At 34.8% G+C, this 22,051-nt stretch overlaps 1 protein-coding gene across 1 annotated transcript in view; it reads right to left on the reverse strand.

Moving 5' to 3' along the window:
• Positions 1–1,517: 1,517 nt before the first annotated feature.
• Positions 1,518–22,051, reverse strand: part of LOC144959410 (uncharacterized) — an 84,255-nt gene continuing 63,721 nt past the window's right edge. Inside the window, exons 8-14 of the mRNA XM_078891988.1 lie at positions 19,590–19,682; positions 18,368–18,389; positions 16,245–16,389; positions 13,328–13,481; positions 6,602–6,625; positions 6,212–6,242; positions 1,518–1,646 (exon numbers count right to left, since the gene is read on the reverse strand). Of these exons, the coding sequence (XP_078748114.1) occupies positions 1,586–1,646; positions 6,212–6,242; positions 6,602–6,625; positions 13,328–13,481; positions 16,245–16,389; positions 18,368–18,389; positions 19,590–19,682 (530 nt within the window). The 3' untranslated portion in view covers positions 1,518–1,585. The remainder of the gene's footprint in view (positions 1,647–6,211; positions 6,243–6,601; positions 6,626–13,327; positions 13,482–16,244; positions 16,390–18,367; positions 18,390–19,589; positions 19,683–22,051) is intronic.

Genomic DNA, 22,051 nt, shown 5'->3' on the forward strand with positions numbered 1-22,051 from the left:
TTATGCCACTTTAAGATTCATTAGGGAAAAAACTATTCATTATTAGTCCTCCAAAGGATGGTTACATAACTTCCAAGGAGTTTGGAACTGGAAGACTAGAAAGTGTGATGCAACAACTTCTCGGGGCAGTGTCAGCATATACGTTATCAAAAGCTACGATTCATCCCATTTGATTTGGAAAAAGAAAAACAATTTTAACATGCATTTAAAAAACAGTAATAGTGATAATTGAAAACAACCCGTCAAAATTGTATTGAATGAATCTGATTCAAGAAAATATGTAACTAACTAACCAACCGAAAACATAATATGAAGCCAAAGGTAATACCAAAGGTGATGGCAGCGGTCAAAAATAAACCTATTTGCCCTAATGGGTTGCACATGAGGGTCACGGCTAGCTCTCCACGGTTTAGCCCATTGAAATCTTGGAGGAATGACGATAAGAACATCATAGTTTCACATTAATTGATTGCTATGATAATATTGCCGCCTCCCCCCCCCCCCCTCTCTCTCTCTTGTATCTATATCTCTCATGCTCAACACTCTCACATCTTCTCCGCCTTTCACATACCAGACAAAACAACTAGACACACACACATACATAAACACTAACACATACATACACAAACACACACACTAAATCACTCACTCACACATACACATACATATATTCATAGATATATACATACATACATAAACACACACACACACACACACACACACACATACATACATTAACTTATATGCACAAACACCTAGTACAATCAGAAAGAGGCAGTTGCGGTTTCTGGGACATGTGTGGAGAAGAGACGGAATAGAAAAGTTGGTAACATCTGGGATGATCGAAGGAAAGAGAGCTAGAGGAAGACAAAGAATGACATATCTAAATAGCCTGCAGAGGATCGTGATTCGTGGGAGACAGCTGGAGACAACTGACCGGCAACATGCTCAAGAGTACAAGCCACGATTGATGATGATGATGGAAAATGCGACATCATAAGCATCAATTTAATGGATAAATCAATACAATATAGCATTCTCTAATGGCTTTGTATTGATTTATCGAATTTATTGTACCAAATAATACCACGAGCTTGCCAGTGTCTTATCTTTAAGCAGACATTCTCCACTATCCAAAGCTGATGAAAACTCAAATGGTAAATGTAGATAAAATTTGCCAACAAGTTTAAAGCCACACCTATATAGATAGTATCAGGGTATTTAAGCTTCAAATGGAATGACACATACACTAGCACACACACACACACACACACACACACACACACACACACATCAGCAGTCGCGGCAATACGGCTATAGATTCCAGTAGAAAGATGGGGTATAAATCAAACAATTCAAACCTTTAAACACGTATTATGACAATAAAAAAGGATGAATTGGAACAAAATTTAACTTTTCATTTAAATCAGATTGAACCAAATTTCAAAGAAAGAAAAAACGGTAATTAAATGAAACATTTTCAAAATGTTATCGTCAACACAGTTGAAAGTCTAAAATCTTTAAAATTTCCATTTATTATAATCTAATAAAAACATATTAACTTTAACATCGGAAAAGGACCTTATTAAACAGCTGTGCCGTCAAGAAGATCAGATTCGGTTTGAGTTAGAGGCTGCACTGTTTGACTGTTGAAATAATAGAGGAAGATGTATTTATCTTTTTTTATTTCAGGCGGCAAAATCTGTTAATGTTTATATAATTTATTTTTCTTTTAGAATGAATAAGAAAAATGGAAGTTTTTGGTCAGAATTATTGAGTTTTACACAGCAACATCAAAAAGTATTGACTCCACAGAACTATTGGGGTGCCTATATAGAAACATTCACTTCTGGTGAGGTCAAGATTTTTTTTCTGACCCCCCTGTCCATCCAGAATTGCATTGCGTATCTGGGTCTTTGCACTAGACTAGCATCTTATCCAATGGGTAGCAAGCAATTGCTACTGTCCATCTAACATTATAGAAACTGGGATACACCCCAGTTCTACGGGCCTTATGGCTCTGATGGGCTTCTTTCTTTCTCTTTTAATAGAAATCTATTGGGACAGCCTGGATCAGCTGTGAGGTCTTTGCATTATACCTGTAAGGTAGCACGTTCAAAATACCTGCTGTGCTGTGTGGCCTTAAGCAAATCACTTTACCCTAGCTCAGTTTGCAGCGCTGCATTGAGGCTGATGCTTGGATTACAACAGTCTTCCTTGAAACAGACCCTAAAGACAACTTCCCCCTATGGGATGAATAAAGGGAATTTTATCCTTTAAAAATATTTTTTTAAATTATTGAATATTATTTCCATTACACGTGTATTTCAACCTATGAAAAATGTCATAAAAAAACAAAGTCTAACTACCCACCTAAAATTTGCGCTGCCAACACAGTGAACAAATCAAATTGTCGAAAACGATAATGTCAACTCCTCGACGCACGGCTAACACGTTATAAACATAAACAAAGAAGACGATCCAGACCTGTTATGAAACAGTATTCGGTCAGCAACAACACACTCAGCAGAGCGAAGTGCAGGCGTCAGAACAAACAAAAATACACACCGCACCCCCACGATAAAGCCACGATGAAGATGTCACACAAACAAAATACAAAATTTAAAAGATGAGGAAAGAGAATGCATACTTAAAAGGAAACACAAGAAAGAGATTACATAAAATATGAGAGGGGTAATTGAAAATCCGGAAACGACCAACTAGACAAACAAGTTGCGAATATTGACAGATCGAAAAATGATCAGGCAATGTATCAAGAAGTAAAATACTTAACAACAAGTGACAACAAAAATCTAAAAGTGGCAGACAGTACAGGCAAAGGTTTGACAAACCCAGACGATGTAATGACAACACGCTTCAGCAGACGTAACGTCACTTCCCTCGCAATGACGCATGGTAACTTAGTAACAGTAACTGGCTCTAAACTATCGGAACAATGGCGGACGCCCTTATGAAATATTTCTCCGACAAGCATAAAAGCGTATCCAGGAGGAAAAAAAACCTTTATGAATCTGATCATGTTTTGACTTTTACACATTCTGATCACAAGACATATGAAAAGTTCTAGCCAGCATGAAGAATAAAAAGTACTGATTTTCTTTGTTTAAAACCACGATGGCCGCCGTTGCATCAAACTATTGAATCCAATTGTATCTGACTACTACAAAAAGTTCAAAGATGGAAAGACACATTCTATCTCATCGTTTTCAGGACAACCATGTCCAATATTCAGGCCCATTACACCAAGGGAGGTAAGACTCGCCTATAATAGGCTATGTGGTTTTGTGGTATGACACTCGCTTTCGGATTGGAAGGTTCTGGGTTCGAGTCTCGCTCGGTGCATAGTTGAGTCCTTGGAAAAGGCTCTTTACTCACATCTCTCACTGTACTAAGGCATAAAATGAGTACCTGGCCAATAACAGCGTTGTCTCTGTCCCAAAAAAAAATTGTAATATCGCCTGATAGGTGTCATGTCTCGTCCAACATGTTATGTGTTGCTGTTGGCCAGGCATACCTTGTAAAGCGCTTTCAGCACGTTTAGTAGATATTGCGCTATATAAAAAAAGCTCAGCAACAACAGGGCACCAGAAGAACACGACAATATTCCAGAACTTTTAACAAACAGAACACTTATCAGGTAAGGTAGTAGCCAATTTGTTGACTGCACCTTTGAAACACATAAATCCTTCAACATCAACACGGACATTTTAGTTCCTATTCAAAACCCTGGCAAACCAACAAGGTCCACCCCAAAATCTAAGGCCAATTACTCTGCTTAACATTATCATAAAGGCATTGTCAACATAGGATCAGGCCATTCATTGAAACATATCTCTCACCTAGCCAAAGTGGCTTCGGCCAAGACAAAAATACTGCAGATGTTGTTTGGACACATACATGCAGACCTTCCAAATTGAAAATGTCAAATTTAGTAAATTTATATGTCATTTTTTAGTAAATTGACAAGGAAATTAGTAATTTCTAAAACCTTGTTCGAACAACCACAATTTGACATTGATGATCACTTCAACATTACATCGTCATGCTTATCTGCTGTTGATATGCTTTTTATTATTATTATTATTATTATTATTATTATTATTATTATTATTATTATTATTATTATTATTATTATTATTATTATATTATTATATCATTAATATAATTGTATTTGTTATTATTATATTATTATTATTATTATTTTTATTATTATTATTATTATATTATTATTATTATTATTATTATTATTATTATTATTATATTAATATAATTAGTATTATTATTATTATTATTATTATTATTATTATTATTAGTATTATTATTAATATAATTATATTATTATTATTATTATTATTATTATTATTATTATTATTATTATTATTATTATTATCATTATTATTATTAACAAAATTATCATTATGATCAACACTATTTAAGTATTACAGCCAGAATCTATGGGTCCTCAATCAACATCAGTGCACCTCAAGGAGATAATTTGAGTCCAATCTTGTTCGTTGTTTAAATGGAAAATGCACTAAGAATTACTACGTAAAGCACAGTCCGCATTTGAAAATAAACTTCAATTAGAGAAGCAGAACACACCACAAACTCCTTGTCAACATCTAGAAAACTGTATATAACGAATTTATCAAAGGAAGAAAATAGCTGGTGAAAAACAAAAACAGTGGGATCACTACTACTAGGAGATAAGGAAGATATCCAGAGAAAAAAAAACAACTCTCTGCAATTGCTCTAAACAAATTACAGTAAATATGGTTAAGAAAAGATAAAATCAAAATCGCAACAAAGATCAAGCTCTATAAGTCCCTGGTCAAATCTGTCCACAATGACAACTGTGGAACATTGACTATTATTTGGAACAAAGAAGAAAAACTCAATACATTTCATAGAAAATACTAAGAATCATGCTGAACATCCGCTATCTTACAAAAATTGTAAACAAATCACTCTATAAAAAATGCAATGAAATGCCACTCTCAAACCAAATATTAGAAGCATGATGGAGACTATTTGGACATGTACTTAGAAGAGACAACAATATTCCGGCAAACAAAGCCATAACAGCATACTTCACACAATCAGGTCAAAACAAATATCAAGGCAGACCAACATCAAACATTCACACAATATTAAAACAAGCTTGAAGCGCCTCAAGAACAATCAAGAGCTAAGGTCAGAAGACCTTGCAGACCTTCAGTCCCTCGCCAAGGACAGCGAACGATAGAGGGAATTTGTAAATAGGAATTAGAGAAGTCAGTAAGTCACGTTGAAAAATTACGTTTCCACCCATTCACTAATGCCCTTTACAATATCTCAAATGGCATTTCGCTTTAAAGTTTAGATTTACAGGATTGTCTAGTATTGGTGTGCCATTAATTATAATTAAGTTGTGTCCTGATCTCAATCCACTCCTTGTTGTGGGTAGTGAGCATTTTTCAGTCAGTGAATATCAGTCTTTTTGGTCGACAATTAGCACTATTCACTCTAGTCGAATTCAGTGGTTGCACGCGGATCACCTCTTCTTCCTCCCCCCCCCCCCCCCCCCCTCCCCATATGTTTGCCCAAAGTTAAGAGTCAAATACACCAATAAGGCAAATGCAGGTATCAACCAACCCCCCCCTCACAACCCCTCCACCTCCACACTCAAAACAAAATAGACACAATATATTTTCAGCAATAACTATTAAAATAGGATTATAAGCTATTTTTAAAAATTAAAAGAAAAAAAGAGTGGAGGCACTTTTGATTGAAGCAAACATCCAATCAGCTGCTTTCAAAACCAAAGTTCATTCATCTATCAATCCACCCACATACCCTTCCATCCATCCATCCATCCATCCATCTATCAATCCACCCATCCACCGACCAATCTGCCCATCCATCCATCCATCAAATGATATTGCCTTCTTTGTAGATCTCCATTTCCAAAGCCAAACAAAATGACTACTGTGCTTAGAATAAAGTTCAAATAAGCATCAATTATTAATTTTGTTGGTTTTGTTGTTGTTGTTGTATAGGTTGAGGAACAGAGAAGAAAGTAATATACACTAACCTTCCTCTTCCCCCTAAAAACACACACATACACCAACACACATTTACATGGCAACAACCAAGCATTCTATAGAGAAATATATTGGTTTGTACAACAAGAAAGCCAAACAATACTTACTTAACTGACTCAGTGCTTGCACTTTCTCTCGCTAGGAATAATAAATAATTAAACAAATAATAATAATGATGAAAAAAAGAAAAGATAAATATTCACATTTATATCAGGCTACAATTCCATAGTTTCACCAAGACCAATGTGGTGTCATTTTTTTCAATGACAAATGGGGCCAAATTTTAATTTCATTAACATATATTCTTCCATTACACTATCCATCATTAATAATAATTTAAAAAAAAATTATTTAACTTCCAACCTAAAACAATGTAGATGCAATGCATAAGCAACACGCCTTTAAACCGACAAAACACCTTTAAACCCGTCACTATCAGTCTCCTATCCATAAACTACAACCACTAGTATTTTTATGTATAAAGTTGAACTACTTACGTTTATTATCTGTTTCTTCAACTTCTGAGGATGAAGGAGAAAAAAAGAAAAAATGTGTAAATCAATAAATTAAAGGCAGTATCTATGTACACGGTTACCGGGCACCTAGCCTCAGGATCTACGTACACGGATTATCCAGTAACTGGTTTGCCACTGCAATACAAGCAGTGGATGGACCTTGCATTGTGTGGATAACAATACAATTTAACCCATAAAAAGCGAGATCTTACTTTAACCTAACACCAGATCTTATTCTTAATGTTATCATTAAAAAACAAGCTATGCGATTATAGCTTAGTACGCTTCAACAGTGGTAACGTCACTTCCCTCATGACGCATGGTAACTTAGTAACTGGCTCTAAACTATTGGAACAATGGCAGACGCCCTTATGAAATATTTCTCCTATGAGCATAAAAGCGTATCCAGAGGAAAAATAAATATTATAAATCTGATCATGTTTTCACTTTAAAACATTCTGATCATAATATATATGAAAAGTTCTAGCCAGCATGAAGAATAAAAAGTACTGATCTTCTTTATTTAGAACCACGATGGTCACTGTTGCTGGGCAACGTGACATCAGACTATTGAATCTAATTGGTGGAAACTATTTATTCTGCATTAACAATAGGGAAACTATTATCTGGATGAAAAAAAAAAAATCAGTGTTGCTGTTAAGAGTTTAAAATTGCACGAATCACGTATCATAAAGCACCACCGTAGCAGCCCTACGTCATCAGCTAACCCATTGTTTCTTTCATCTTCCCCAATACTACCTCCCCCCCCCCCCCCTTCTCTCTCTCTTTCTTGTCATAGTGTCATCCCTTCCCCTTCGCATCTCACAGTGAAACGAAAACTTTCAGCTCGGTTTGCAAATACATGTAGGATTTGTCTCTCACTAGGCCTAGGCTAATGGATTAAAAACCAAAACATCGAGTTGTGGGTGTCTAATACCAAATTATAGATTCTCTGCTTGGCCAATTTAATCAGGCATTTGGCCGTCTGGCAGCCCAGTTATTGCTTACGTTCTGCCTATAACACACACACACACACACACACATAAAGAAACAAAACACAAAGAAGTAGAAATGAAAGAAATCAAGGTCACAAGTTACTGCGCACCAAGCTTAATGCCACCCCCCCCCACCCCACCCCAAAGCATGGTACAAAGGTTACAGTGCACGTAGATCCTGATGCTAGGTGCCTGGTTACCGTGGACGTACGTAGACACTCCGTAAATTAAATACATGTCCAAGGACAAGTAGTCAAAATATTTTACGAATATCTCACAGGGTAGAGTGAAGATATGTGTTTTGTTTTCAAGAAAAGTTGTCAATGACATGATTGAGATGATTGTGTCCAAAAAAAAAATAAAAAATATGCCCAGTTAGTGCTAGATTAACTTTGAAAACATTTCAAACAAAACTCCTAACAATGTGCCTTTTCATGTTATCTGGCTAATTGAGAGGAAGTAGCTCGTCGACTTCCAATGACCGCCTCCTACTGTCTCAAGGCTGTAGTGGACAATACAAATTCAATGGCGGCCCTATTGGTCTTTTCCTTGAATTTGATTAAGTTATGTGGGTTGAGTTCTCTTTCTATTTGAATATAAAATCTAAGAACTTGGATTGCATTCTCTTAATCTTCATAAATGATAAAATTAAACTTTTAAAATATGGATATTTTACGTTACAAATATGTCCAGTTTTATCATGCTCAACATATAAAACACTTGGGATGGTTAGGTCATCATGAAGTACAGGCTAGAGCTATAACAATAACTTTGAACAAAGGATTAAATAAGACAGAATAATAATACAATTGGTAACAATAGTACAGATAAAGATTATAATAATAACAACAACAATAATAATAATAATAATAATAATAATAATAATAATAATAATAATAATAATAATAATAATAATAAAATATTTGATTTATATTTATTTTCTACACCTCATATCGGATCTTAATAGTGCTAATGGATTTTTTTTTTGGGCCGTATTTGATTTTAGATATAACCATTTTTCTAGTAAGAATCAAATGATTCATCCACATGTGATCCATTTCAATGATTCCAACGTAATCAATTAATCCCACCATTACTTTTTTGTAATGTAATCTAATTGTACATGTTCCCCTATCTTATTGTTAATTATGCTCATGCTCTCTCTCTCTCTCTCTCTCTCTCTCTCTCTCTCTCTCTCTCTCTCTCTCTCTCTCTCTCTCTCTCTCTCTCCCGCCATACATATTTACCAATTTACAATAAAATAAGAAATGCTCAGTGTAGTCTATTTCATTACAGTATTGACATTTATTTGAATTTGCAATGTTCATCTTATAAAGCAGTATATTGGTAGGGTAAATATGGATAATTTTCCATTCTAAAATCCTTAATCATAATCTAGATTCTTTTGAATATACACAAGGCATCATCCAATATTTTGATTGTATCTCTATGCTCTCTTTTTTTTTGTCTTTTCCAAAAGCCCTTAATGTGTTCTATTGATCCCTCTCCTTGAATCTGTTGCCATAATTCTTTTCTGGAATGATGTTGAATAATATTCTCCAGTGGGTAACATATAATGATAAGGACAACATACCATTAGTGACATTAATGATGTTGTTGATATTCAGTTTGATGATGGATGTCTCTTTGTCCAGACGCCAGTGGGTAACATATAATGATAAGGACAACATACCATTAGTGACTTTAATGATGTTGTTGATATTCAGTTTGATGATGGATGTCTCTTTGTCCAGACGCCAGTGGGTAACATATAATGATAAGGACAACATACCATTAGTGACTTTAATGATGTTGTTGATATTCAGTTTGATGATGGATGTCTCTTTGTCCAGACGCCAGTGGGTAACATATAATGATAAGGACAACATACCATTAGTGACTTTAATGATGTTGTTGATATTCAGTTTGATGATGGATGTCTCTTTGTCCAGACGCCAGTGGGTAACATATCATGATAAGGACAACTCACCTTTAGTAGGTATTCCAAACCCATGCTTAGTGTGAGTGGAAAATGGCTGCCGTAACGCAGAATCGGATATCGAGTGCCATTTTCCCTTTCTACTTTCCCCCTTATTTTTAAAATGAAACAAAAAATTATGTGCACCAATGAAATAGTTTTGTTTTCTTTTTTCAATTGTGACATTAAATGTCAACAAAAACGGGTTCTGTTAAATAGTACTCATGTGCTTTAAAAGTACTATCAACCCGGCTTGGACCGTGAAGACGATCTCTTATTTTTAAACTTCGCCTTATTTAAAAAAGGATAACTTGGCAGTGAATTAACAGATTTTCTCGTGGTTTTCGACAATCTGGACAACGGAGATTTCCTGTCATGCGAGTTCAACAGCATTTTTTCTTTGAGTGGTAGAAGGCGGTTTAAATCTCAAGTAAAGACCAAAATGTAAAAAATATCAGGTCATTTCAAATTTAAAGGTCTTTGCTGTTTCATCAAACGATCGGGGATGCATTTTTACGTCTAAATACATCAACTTTGTATGGAGTTTTAATTCCACGAGTGAGGCAGAGCTACTTTTATGAAGACACTATCCGCAGTTTTCCACTCATTTTGAACGAGGTTGGATAATGGCCGACTGAGAGCAATCGTCGATTCGACGGCGAATGACGGGTTGCGATGGACAGAGATGTCTCAACAAAACGAAACCAGTAAGTAGCTAATGATACATTTAAATATTATTATCATGTTTTAAAAACATTTCTTCCACTGTTTTTGTCTGAAAGTGTGGTGTTTGTGTGTCCGTTTTTTGGTGACGGTAAAGCGAAGTGAGCTAAGTCTAAGTCTCAATCAAGTAGACTGTGGTTTTCACGGTCATCTAATTAATTTGGAAGCATAATGACATCCATTTCACCTATTTTTAACAAATATGTATATTTCAGAGTGTAGGTATAAGAAATTTTGATCGTGATTTTAAGCTGTTAATCGAATAATGCAATTACTAGTTGGGGGGGGGCTGAGATGGCGATTTTTAGCAACGAAATGTCGATGGCACTCGCTAAAAATGACAGGCGCTGATTGGTTGATTCATTGGTTATAAGGTCAAAGGTCTTCCTTGACGGCAACGTAAACATTGGCATTATGAGAAGTTGATTTCTTATTTTCTGAATGCTTCGGAGGATTTAAGCAAGGTTTGTTTAGTACAAGTGCAAATATCTTTTAGTCTTATCTACCGTTCTCTCAATGACTCAATAATTAGTTTTGCACTTTCATATAATATCTGGGACGAGAGTGCAATTGCAGTGCCGTTTTCTTTCTACTCGAGCAGCAGGTATCAAGTTTGGATCTTTAAACTTTCAGAAATTAGCATAGACCTATTGCTGCTGTGTAATGTATGTAGCAGATGCTTTCAGCATATTTTTTATTGTGGTGAAGTGAAGCACTGGAGAAATGCTCATACTATTATGACTGCTTATATATTGTACATTGTTTCATTTCCCTTTGGCATTTGTTTATAATTCCCTACTCTTTTTTCTTCCAACAGTTTCAATTTCAACACCCTTCCCATCTTCTTTGAGGGATGATCCCTTCAAAAGGCTTGCATTTTCCTTATGACTGGCAAAGGTCGTCGACCAAGCCTTCCCAGCCCTGTGCCTCCATTGACAAACAAGCTGCTGTGTCAGCTGCACCTGCTAAAGGATGAAGGCAATGCCACTTGGAACGATGTAAGTTCTTTTGCTTTTTAATATTTTGAAAGACATAGAGTATCAGTGCAGTACTCACGCTCCTGGGAGCAGGAGCAAATGTGCTTTAATCAGAGCATATATATATGAATTTGGAGAGATGTTGTACAGTACAACCCAGATATCTCGACGCCGGTCAATGTGCTTGAATCAGAGCATATGTGAATTTGGAGAGTTGTTTTGTATTTTAAAAATGTAATTCCGTAACCCGACTCTAGAATGCTTTATCATGTACCGTGATTATATTTAGTGTGCTCAAATCCTGCTAGAACACGCAATTTTTAGTTAAGACTATGAGATGTGGCCCGTGGAGAGTAGTACTATAATCATTGTATATATCTTCGTTAATGTCTTCCTCTCGTTAATGTCTTCCTCTTTTCTGTTTTTGTCATTAACTAGGTACATGATCTTCGTTAACGTCTTCCTCTTTTCTGCTTTTGTCATTAACTAGGTACATGATCTTCGTTAAAGTCTTCCTCTTTTCTGTTTTTGTCATTAACTAGGTACATGATCTTCGTTAACGTCTTCCTCTTTTCTGTTTTTGTCATTAACTAGGTACATGATTGGTTTGCTACAGTTCACTCTGGACAATCCGTAACCGTGTCGCAGTTGCAGCACAGATGCCAGAGTGCCTGGAAAACTGCTGGAGCTCTCGTGCAGGGTGAAAGATATATGGACTTCATCGGTGCCCCCATAGACTTTAATGAAATTCCTTCTGTTTTAATGGATGTTAGAGAGCGAGAGAAACACCTTAAAGTTGTGAATGCTGTAATCAGTCAGGGTGGTGTTTGCACGACAAAGGAGGAAGTTGATGAATTGATCAGTAGAGACAGAGGGGGTAATAGGGTTGAGAGTCTTAAAGCGCAGATTAGATATAGAAAGTTAGTGCTCCAGGAGAAAGAACTAAGTTTGACAGGTAATTTGGATAAATTGTATCAGTCCCTTATTTCTTGTTTGGGATCGGGAGAATTTGAACCACCTAGAAAGCGTCTTAGGGTCAGTTAAAGTTATCGCCAATGTGCGTATGTTTGATTTAATTAATTTTTTTTTTTTCAGTCTTCTACTACTATTTAGCACCATTGGTTTCAGTTGAATTATGCATGTTTTAGGACCTTTTTCTAAGACTTGTGACTTGTTTTAAATGAAGTTGACATGCCTACTAATGTTTTTCATATCACAATTATGTAGTCCATCAACTATTTTTCATACAGCAGTTCATTCATTATTGCAAATTTTGACCATTATTTGGTGACACATATACTTGCACTGCTTTAAAGTATATCATATTGCATGATTAGTTGTATTGTTTTAGTATAAAGAGATAGCTGAGAGAATACTGAAAATTTTGATATGCGGTTTGTGTATGTAGTCCGGAGGGCTGAAAAGTTATGTTGATTCGAAATACGCCGAAAACGCGAAAATTTCGCTTTTCGTCCGAAATGTTGATTTTTACGTTTTTTGCCAGTTTTGGATGTCTGTAACTTTTTAATTTGACCTATGTCTTGTATGAAAAAAATTAGAGTGTATCTGTGTGCATGGTGGAGTGCACAGATCAACTTTAGGCCGTGTATGATATTCGTATTTTGAGTTGTGTAGCCACCAAAATGGCCCAAATGGCAAAATTTGTCGAAGATGTCGTAAAATTTGACGTTTTTCTCATTTTTAGGATCATGTATTTTATCATTGTGTTACGAATGGTTTTATTCTTTTTGCTTTTTTATTTGCCTGGGTTCCACAGATGTTAAAACCCTCCTATTATCATTTGTTGGAGGGTTTCATTCTCATTTACTTGCTTTAGAAGATGACTCAATGTTCATGTTCGATTAATCGTACAAATTTTTCTAAGTCCAATAAACTTTGAAAGCCCGTAACTTTTTTGTTTTTTGAGATAATTACATCTGGTTTTTTGTGTTCTTCATGGGTTTTGAAGCTGTGTCCAAATAGACAAGCGTCAGGCGTGCATTTTAAATTTGAATTTTTGGTTTGGAATACCTACCTTTAGTGACATTAATGATGTTGTTGATATCAAGCCTGATGATGTTGGCACCTTTGTCCAAACTCCAGGTTAAATCAACCCTGATGTCATCAGACAGATTGTTTCTCTCATCCTCTGGCACTAAGTCTACCACCTTTACTCGCCTCTTGTTTAGCTGAAAAAAAAAGTGACATCGAAGCATGATGATGATGACCATGATGGAGATGATGACGATGATAAAGATGATGATGAAGATTATGAGGATGATAAGGACAATCATGAAGGTGGTGGCACTAAAGATGATGATGAAGATTAATGATTATGATAATAGCAATGATGATGATGATGATGCACAGTGTTCCAAATTGCTTCTCAGCGATCTTTTAGTCTGAGTCACTAAACCGTGAAGTCAGTGATTTCACAGCAGGTTATCTTAATCCTGGGTGCATTCCATACTGATCCCTATCTTCTGTTTTTTTGTGTTAATTCAAACATTTTTTCACCCCGATAATTGAATATAACATATCTTTTAGTTGAATATCATTTACCCTTCTTTGCTACACATCATTGTGAAATTCTAATCAAAATAAGTTTATTGGTTATGTTGTAACTTGGGTTATAAAAGTATGTACATAATAGAATTTTGAAAAGTGATTTCTCAAATATAATTAGTGATATCTCATTAACCAAACGATAGATTTCCTTCGTTGATAATTTATAAGTTTTTAAATTTTATTGTCTTTTTTGGTGTGAAAGTTCGGTTAGTGCGCAAAGCGTAGTTTATTTTTTATGATTTTTTTTTTGGTTTCACTTATCAGGTAAAAAGGGAACATACACTTGACATACAATTAAAAATCTCAATTCACTATGTTGTTTATGTGCTAAAGGTGCACTAACAGTTAAAGAAAAGCCTAAAAACAGGAAAAACATTTTTTGTAAAGACTTCAAAAATGATATCAAACTGTTCTTTGACATTGATATTGGAACGGACCTTAAAAATAAACATTCAGAAGTTATATGTTAAAAATGTGAAAAGAAAATGAGAGACATGAAAACATATACGAGTCTACTAGCAGTTGTAGAATCTTACAAGACCTGTGAATTGCTCACCGATGTGCCTCAAGAGAAAAAAAGAATGGGAAACTAAGATCCCAATCACAGAAGAAAAAATAGCCTTAGTTGTTCATAAAGAGAAACTGTCAGAACGATGTGGGCCAGTCTGCAGTTCTCTTGATGACATATTAAAAACAAACACAATCATATCTCAAGTATGTCACAGTCGTAGCTTCATAGGAAATCATTGCCATAGATATTACACACAAGACGTTTACAAAAAACTCACTGAAAATGTTGTTTCTAAAACATACATGTATACAAACAATAAATTAATCAGAGATAAAGCTGAAACTATAAACAAATGTTTTGATGAAATAAATGGAGCTTATTCTGAAATACATTCACTAATTTCTCACACAAAACCAGTCACAGAGACAGTAATAGAAAGTCTTAATAGCAAGATAGAGAAATATATGACAATATACCGTTATTACTTTTCTCAAAATGTACTTCCAAAACACCAAATATTGGAAACCCATTGCATACCTTTTGTGAAGAAATATACTTTTGATCTAGGTCTTTTAGGAGAACAAGGAGGTGAATTGTTACATTCAACAATTTCAAAAATTGAAAAGAAAACAATGAGAACAGAATCATCTCAATTAAAAACAATAATAAAAAGTAACCTCCTGCAGGTTTCTCCTGATATCATGTCGCATGTGCCCCCCAAAAAAAGAAAGGTAGAGAGAAATGAAAATTTGATGAATCAAACAAAATAATACTTAAACATCTTTAAATATTTGACATATTACGTGGTTAGACTTCCTCTAAAAATAGAGCTGTTATTTGTATATTTTGAGTTATATGTTGCTTTCTCAATCCCCTCCCCTTTTCTTCCTCTTTTCTCTCTATCCCTTTCTCCCTCCAACTATCCTCCGTTCAATAGCTACATCCTCCACCACAAATCTTTTTGTTCTTTCTCATACCTAAACAGATCCATACACATACCAACACACACTAGCAACTCCCCATCTCTAACACAAACACACACACATACACAAATATAAACACACACACATGCATTGACACGCAAATTACTCAATACGCAAATTACTTAATATCTAATTTATAAATGGGTTTGGACGCATTAATGGACTCTACTAGTTTTCACAATGACTTTTAAAATAAAATGAATTCATTTTTTTGTAAACACAGATAAAGTGCTGGGTATCTGCTTTTTAAAGAAAGTGAATATATAATATTAAAGTATGTTTGATGGCATTCTAACTATATTCTGTAATCTCGAGTTGTAATACAAGAGAGATTGCATATTGAATCCTCAAGGATGTCGAATGTTGAATGGGAGGGGTCAAATATCAGACGGAATAGTGAAATAACCAAATTTCTGGCACATGTGAAGTTTTGTGAGTAATAAGAAATAGTCTTTGACTTTTAATTAGTGAATTTTTTTTCACTTTGGTCGTTTAAATTTTTAGATAATTAAGAGTTTATTATGCATGTTTGAGTGAATTTTTTTTTCAAAAATACTCTAAAAGTTAATGTTTAGTGTGAAAATTATAGACATCTAATTATTAATAAAATTATACCAGAATAAAGATCATCTTCTCCTTTTTCTAAGTAATCACTTTGTATTTATAAATAACATTTTTAAAATAGTTAAAAACAGGTTTAAAAACCATAACAAAGGTTGATAATTTCAATAGCCACAAAAGGCTCTGACTGAATAGCAGAAATCGGTGAAGCGTGACAGTATGCATTGTGAGAGCAGGGGTAAAGCGGGCTGAACGAAAAGATCGCTTTTGGAACACTGTGGATGATGATGATGATGATTATGATGACCATTAAATGCCTGACTACATACTGCATTATTTCCGTCATCGGGCCCTGACTTATGGTAAAATTCAAATCCAACATCAGGGTTCTTTTTCAGGGTCTGTGTTAGCTTGGAATTTTTTTCCACCTGATCCAGGAGGTTGTTTAACTTTGCATTTTTCTTACAAATTAATCTGGAAGACAAATCAAAATATTTTGGGAGAAAATAGATATAAGAAAGAGAGAGAGAGGGAGACAGAGAGAGAGAGAGAGAGAGAGAGAGAGAGAGAGAGAGAGAGAGAGAGAGAGAGAGAGAGAGAGAAAGAGAGAGAGAGAGGGAGGGAAGGAAGAGGGGGGGGGGGAGAGGAGGGGAGAGAGCATAATGGATATCTCAATTCAAGCACGAGTGATTCCCTTCTATTTACAGAGATGCCAACTTAAAATTTCAGATAACATGCGGAGGAATTTCAATGGTGAAAGAGAAATTTTATGTAAATGGACGGGATGGTATTTGGCATTGTGGTTACATTTTGTCTAATTCTAAATAGGAACTAATTAGAACTATACGACAACACAATAGCAAAAATGGTGGTAGTGGTGGTGGTAGTCGAAGTGGTGGTAGTAGAAGTAGTAGTAGTAGTAGTAGTAGTAGTAGTAGTAGTAGTAGTAGTAGTAGTAGTAGTAGTAGTAGTAGTAGTAGTAGTAGTAGTAGTAGTAGTAGTAGTAGTAGTAGTAGATGATGTGGTGGTGGTTGTAGCAGTTATGGTATGAAGATGATTTGGTGGTTGTAGTAGTTGTGGTAGTGATGGTTGTTGTAGTGATAGTGATGATGTAGTTGTAGTAGTACTGGTAAAGATGATGATGTTGTGATTGTGGTTGTAAAGGTAATAGCAATGGTGTGGTGGCAGTGGTGGTGATTGTATTGGTAGTGGTGGATGCGACGATGATTTGATAGTGGTGATTGTATTGGTAGTGGTGGATGCGACAATGATTTGATAGTGGTGATTGTAGTAGTGATAGTGATGATGATGTAGTGGGTTGTGGTTGTAGGAGTAGAGGTAGTGTGGTTGTAGTGGTGGTAGTAATGATACAAAATGCGTTGATTAAAGGAAAAAAAATATTATAAATTTTGAAAATCAAAATAAAGTATTTTCAGTTGTATTATAAAGGGAAATAACCCATTTATGTTTTATGTTTATTGTCAATACAGTCCTTGATTGAAGGCTTCATTGTCAAAGATTTTGTTTTTATTTTATTTTCATTTTAACAAGTTCTATTTAACAAGAAGTAAAAGCTTAAATAAGATCTGAGACCATTTGAAGTCTAAAGTAAGCTTATGCATAATTCAATGCAAATATTCAAAAACGGTGTGAAAGGTTTTTAGTGAAAACCAACGTTTCAATATCAACTGAAAAGATAATATATATAGTACAAAATAATGCCCCAACAGTTGATGTGTCAGATGCAAACAGATCAAATTTAGGACAGAAAAGTGACACTACATGTGTATAATTGTCACCTTAAAATAACCTACACAGGCCTGGCGCACCGGTATTTCCTAGTATCAAAAGTTAACGTTCCAATGGTGGACTAATGATAAAGCCCGCAAAAGAGTCACAATGCCAGCAGGCTATTATTATAATAACTAAAACAAAAACGAATTTCCATCATATGCCGGCGAAATTCACCCATGAGGCACTATCCATAATCTGTTGAACACAATAGAAACCATTCATTGAAAATTGCTTGTGATAGTTAAATTGGATTCAATGAAAGGATGTCAGGTAAGGTTTTGACCCATGAGTAGTTTGTTGCTAAATCCTTATCACAAAAATTTGACCCATTGCCTCAATTTGTTATTATTTTAGGCGTCACCACACTTCGAACATTGAATTTAAAACCATTACAAAATAATTCAGACGCTAATAGTTTGAGACACTGCATTCTTTCTTTTCATCGGAAATTATAAATTCTTTTTTTAATCATATGATTTAGACCTAAAAGTCAATCTGATTGATCTCGACAGACAAAATATCGGATTGATATGGTGGGCACAAAAAGATGTCTCTGATTGTTAAAAGTAAAAGTTTCTGATAATAATACACGTTTTTGACCTGATGATGGAAGAGGCAGTTTAAGCAATGTTATGGTGTTGTAACGGATTGTACTTACTGCAATCTCTTGCTCATGATATCTGTTAAGTAAAAAAAAAAATAAAAAAGAATGAATGAAAGAAGACAATTGATATAAAATAGCATTATCATTAGTTTAACATCTCATAAACAAGTAATGTTACATTGGCTTCAAGGTTATCTTTTTTTTTTTTTGTTCAAACTTTCGAAATATGAAAAATCGAATTTTGTTACATTAGTCTGCCACAATTTCCGTTTTGCTTAAAAAACTGCAATTTTACTAAGAACTTCAAAGCATCACGTGTTCCTTGCATCGATAAATTTAGTTTTGTACTTTGAAATACAGCAGCAATTTGGTGTCTTTCTTGTGAAACAAATGAAGACAGCTTATTCCACTGTTAAAATAATGGCATCAAAACATTTCCCTTTGTCTACCAGCAAGCATACTTCAGTACGATATAAAAACCTCAGTTCAATTGGTTCCATGTGTTTGCTGGGAGTAAACACTGAATTTCAGATCCATATCAGTCCAATAAAGATATCGTGGGATAATAAATGACATCAGACTTCCACATATTGCGTATCTATAACATATTATATGAAGTTGTTTTTGTAGAGTGACTATATTCTTATTATGCCAATATGTTGCATATCCAAAGGTCAAAGTGGTACATCCTTTTAAAATTCGATACACCCTGGTGTGTACATTATACCCAGTTGAAAATAACTAAAGTAGAGATGGACTAACGTCATGGTTAGTTTTTTGAAACACCAGATCTAATAGGCCCAGCTACCCAATCACTACTGGGTGGACAGGGAAGGGGGTCGATCTAAAAAAATCTCTTTTATCATCTTGGCCCCTTTGCGTGTAAAGCAACAGAGCTACCCCCAATGAGGCCGTAGGCTAAGAGTTAATATTTCCATATCGTTGTCACAAGACAAATACATGAACACACCACATTAATAGTATTAGTATGACATCAATCATTGCTAATTGAACTATATACAACCCCCCCCCCCCTTACACACTTCTTTTCCATTGTGTTTCTTTCAATTCTAAACAATAAAAAGTTTTCAATCTCAAATAATTGTGACCGTTTGTTGGGGGTCAACTATGACTCCTTGACCCTTAGAATGAACGTGCCTATAATTAATTTCTGAATTGTCTGACAGTTTTATGCACACCTTTTCAGATTTTTTATCTTGCAACAGTGTTTGTTCCCTAATATATCACTATGATATTTGGGAGGAATGATACTCACATTTGTATGCAAAGAAACATAAGATGGCCACTACAATCACAGCAACAATGATACCAATGACGGTGTTGGCCATTCCACCACTGCCGGGTTTTTCTGTTTAAATTTAGTCAAAAATCATTACAACACTACGTAAAGCCATAATTATGTGTTTAGATACATACACGCACACACTACATATCAATCAAAAGCATACATCAATTCAGCACAGAAGGCAGTGATTTTTAAAGCATAATATTTAGATTATAATAACTATTCTTATCCTAAACCTTCTGAGTTGGCCATACTATCATTTCATTACAATTATCATCATCATCATCATCATCATCAGCAGCAACCTGTGGATTCCATAATATGATTATTACTATTAACTTAATTTGTTAGACCAAGGCCTTCGAAAAGTCATAGCCTGACACTGGCCAAAAATTCCAAGGCGACAGTCATAATCAAAGTTAATAATAATATGTGGTATCATTTGTTTCTTGAACACTATGAACAAAACTCACTGGGTGTTGCACTAACCTAAACAAAAGATGTCACACTACATGTGGTGACAGTTTATAGAATGCATGTAGTTGACGTCAATCAACTCTTTTTTTCATGTTTTAGACAGCCCATTGGGTGATAAGTTCCAACTAAATTTTCTCAAATTAACTTTAAACATTTAAGGTTACACATAGTTTTGCATTAGTATGATTCATATGGAGGGTAGAAATGGTTAATATTTTCTATATAACACACACACTATACAGTTAGCATCTTTCTCTCAAGCATTTGTAAACTGAGGATTCTTAAGCTTGACAAATTGTATAGAGCCACAGATTTGTTAAAAAAAGCATGAATTCTTTATGTCAAAAAAAAAAAAAATGAGGAAGGCGAGCTGGATGGAGTAAGGGAAAGATTGGAAGTAGGAGAAATGGTGTTGAAAGATGGATAGATAGATAGAGAGAGAGAGAGCGAGAGAGAGAGAGAGAGAGAGAAAGAGAGAGAGAGAGAGAGAGAGAGAGGATGAAGAAGGAGGGGGGGGGGAGTAAAACCCCACCCTGTGACCCCCACTCAAGAGGTCAGGTTGAAAGAGATGTAAGTAGTGGCAAAATCATTCTTAGTTGACATTTTAAATTCAATTCAATTGCTTTTCTTTCATCGTTATTCAATTGAAAGACTTCCTTCATTTATGAGTGGTTTTGGATGAGAAATGGTGAAACAATAAGATTAAATCGCATTTATTGGGTTTCGAAAACTTGTATTAATTTAAGAATTTCAGTCGTTAACCTCCTGAAAACTCTTAAATTATAACTTGTGTTTATAACCATATAGACGTGCTTTCATTCAAGAGCAACTTTTAAATAACGACATCGTATAACACAACACAATCTGGAACAAGACATAAAATATAAAGACAAGTATGAATATTTGATGAATGTCGATGAAATTTTACAAACTTATGAACAGAAAGAATGAAATCAAATAATTCTAAAATTTAAAAAAAATAAACCACATATGCAAACATCCTATAGTTTTAAAACCAGAAATCGCCAAGAATAAATTATCAAACATAATTGAACATTTGAAAAAAAAATAAAAGTGGAAGAAAAAATTTGTCCCCAACACTGACATGACTTTTTCTCTTCTGTTTCATTTTAACCAGGAAACATTTTCTTCACAATGACATCAGTTTAAGACGACAAACCAGAAACTTTTAAGAAATCGGGTGAGGTGGTCAGATGGCTAATGCATTGTAATTTAGAAAGGGGGGACGTTTATTTGATCCAAAATTGTTTTTTGTTTCAATGTTTAAAAACAATTTTTCATTCGTTGTTTTATCTGTTCTTCACTTGTAAGATTGCTAATCCCCCATTTTCTCTTGTGGACAACATGATTGATTCCTGTTTACATCAGGCGTTTGATGGATTATTCTTTATTCTTTGGAGGAATATCTAAAGATGGCATAATATTACATCCCTCTTCGTAAGGTTCTAGTGGTGCTGAAAGGGTGCATGCTTTTCCCATAAAAGCACTCAGCAAACGATTTTTAACACTGTTTTAGTTTTACGAAGGTTGCTAATGTATTATAACATTTATAAAAGTCCACAGCAACAAACCAGGACTTTTTCTTTGAATCGGATGACAAAGCAAGGCGAAGTAATCAAAGAATATTTTTTAATCAATCATTCAGACTTCGATGAAATTATTAAATAATTTATGAGATTTTTTTCTCCAAACTATTCTTTGTGAAATGGGGGTAACCAGAAGGTCTGAGATTCGAACCCCAGTCGATTTTTTGGGATGTTTTTTTTTTCTTGTATTTTTCTTTCTTGCTTTGTCTGGTACCTTCCATACACACTTCTTCAGATCTTCGTGAAATAGGATATGTAATAACGACGTGTGTTGTTATTCGCTCCAGACATCATGTATAAAAACGACACAAGTTGAAAATTTGCCTATTCTGATACCGTACAAAAAGA

Source organism: Berghia stephanieae, chromosome 14, assembly GCF_034508935.2.
Source record: "Berghia stephanieae isolate SIO BIC M18660-M18661 chromosome 14, UCSD_Bste_1.3, whole genome shotgun sequence".
In the NCBI taxonomy this organism is placed as follows: Eukaryota; Metazoa; Mollusca; class Gastropoda; order Nudibranchia; family Aeolidiidae; genus Berghia; species Berghia stephanieae.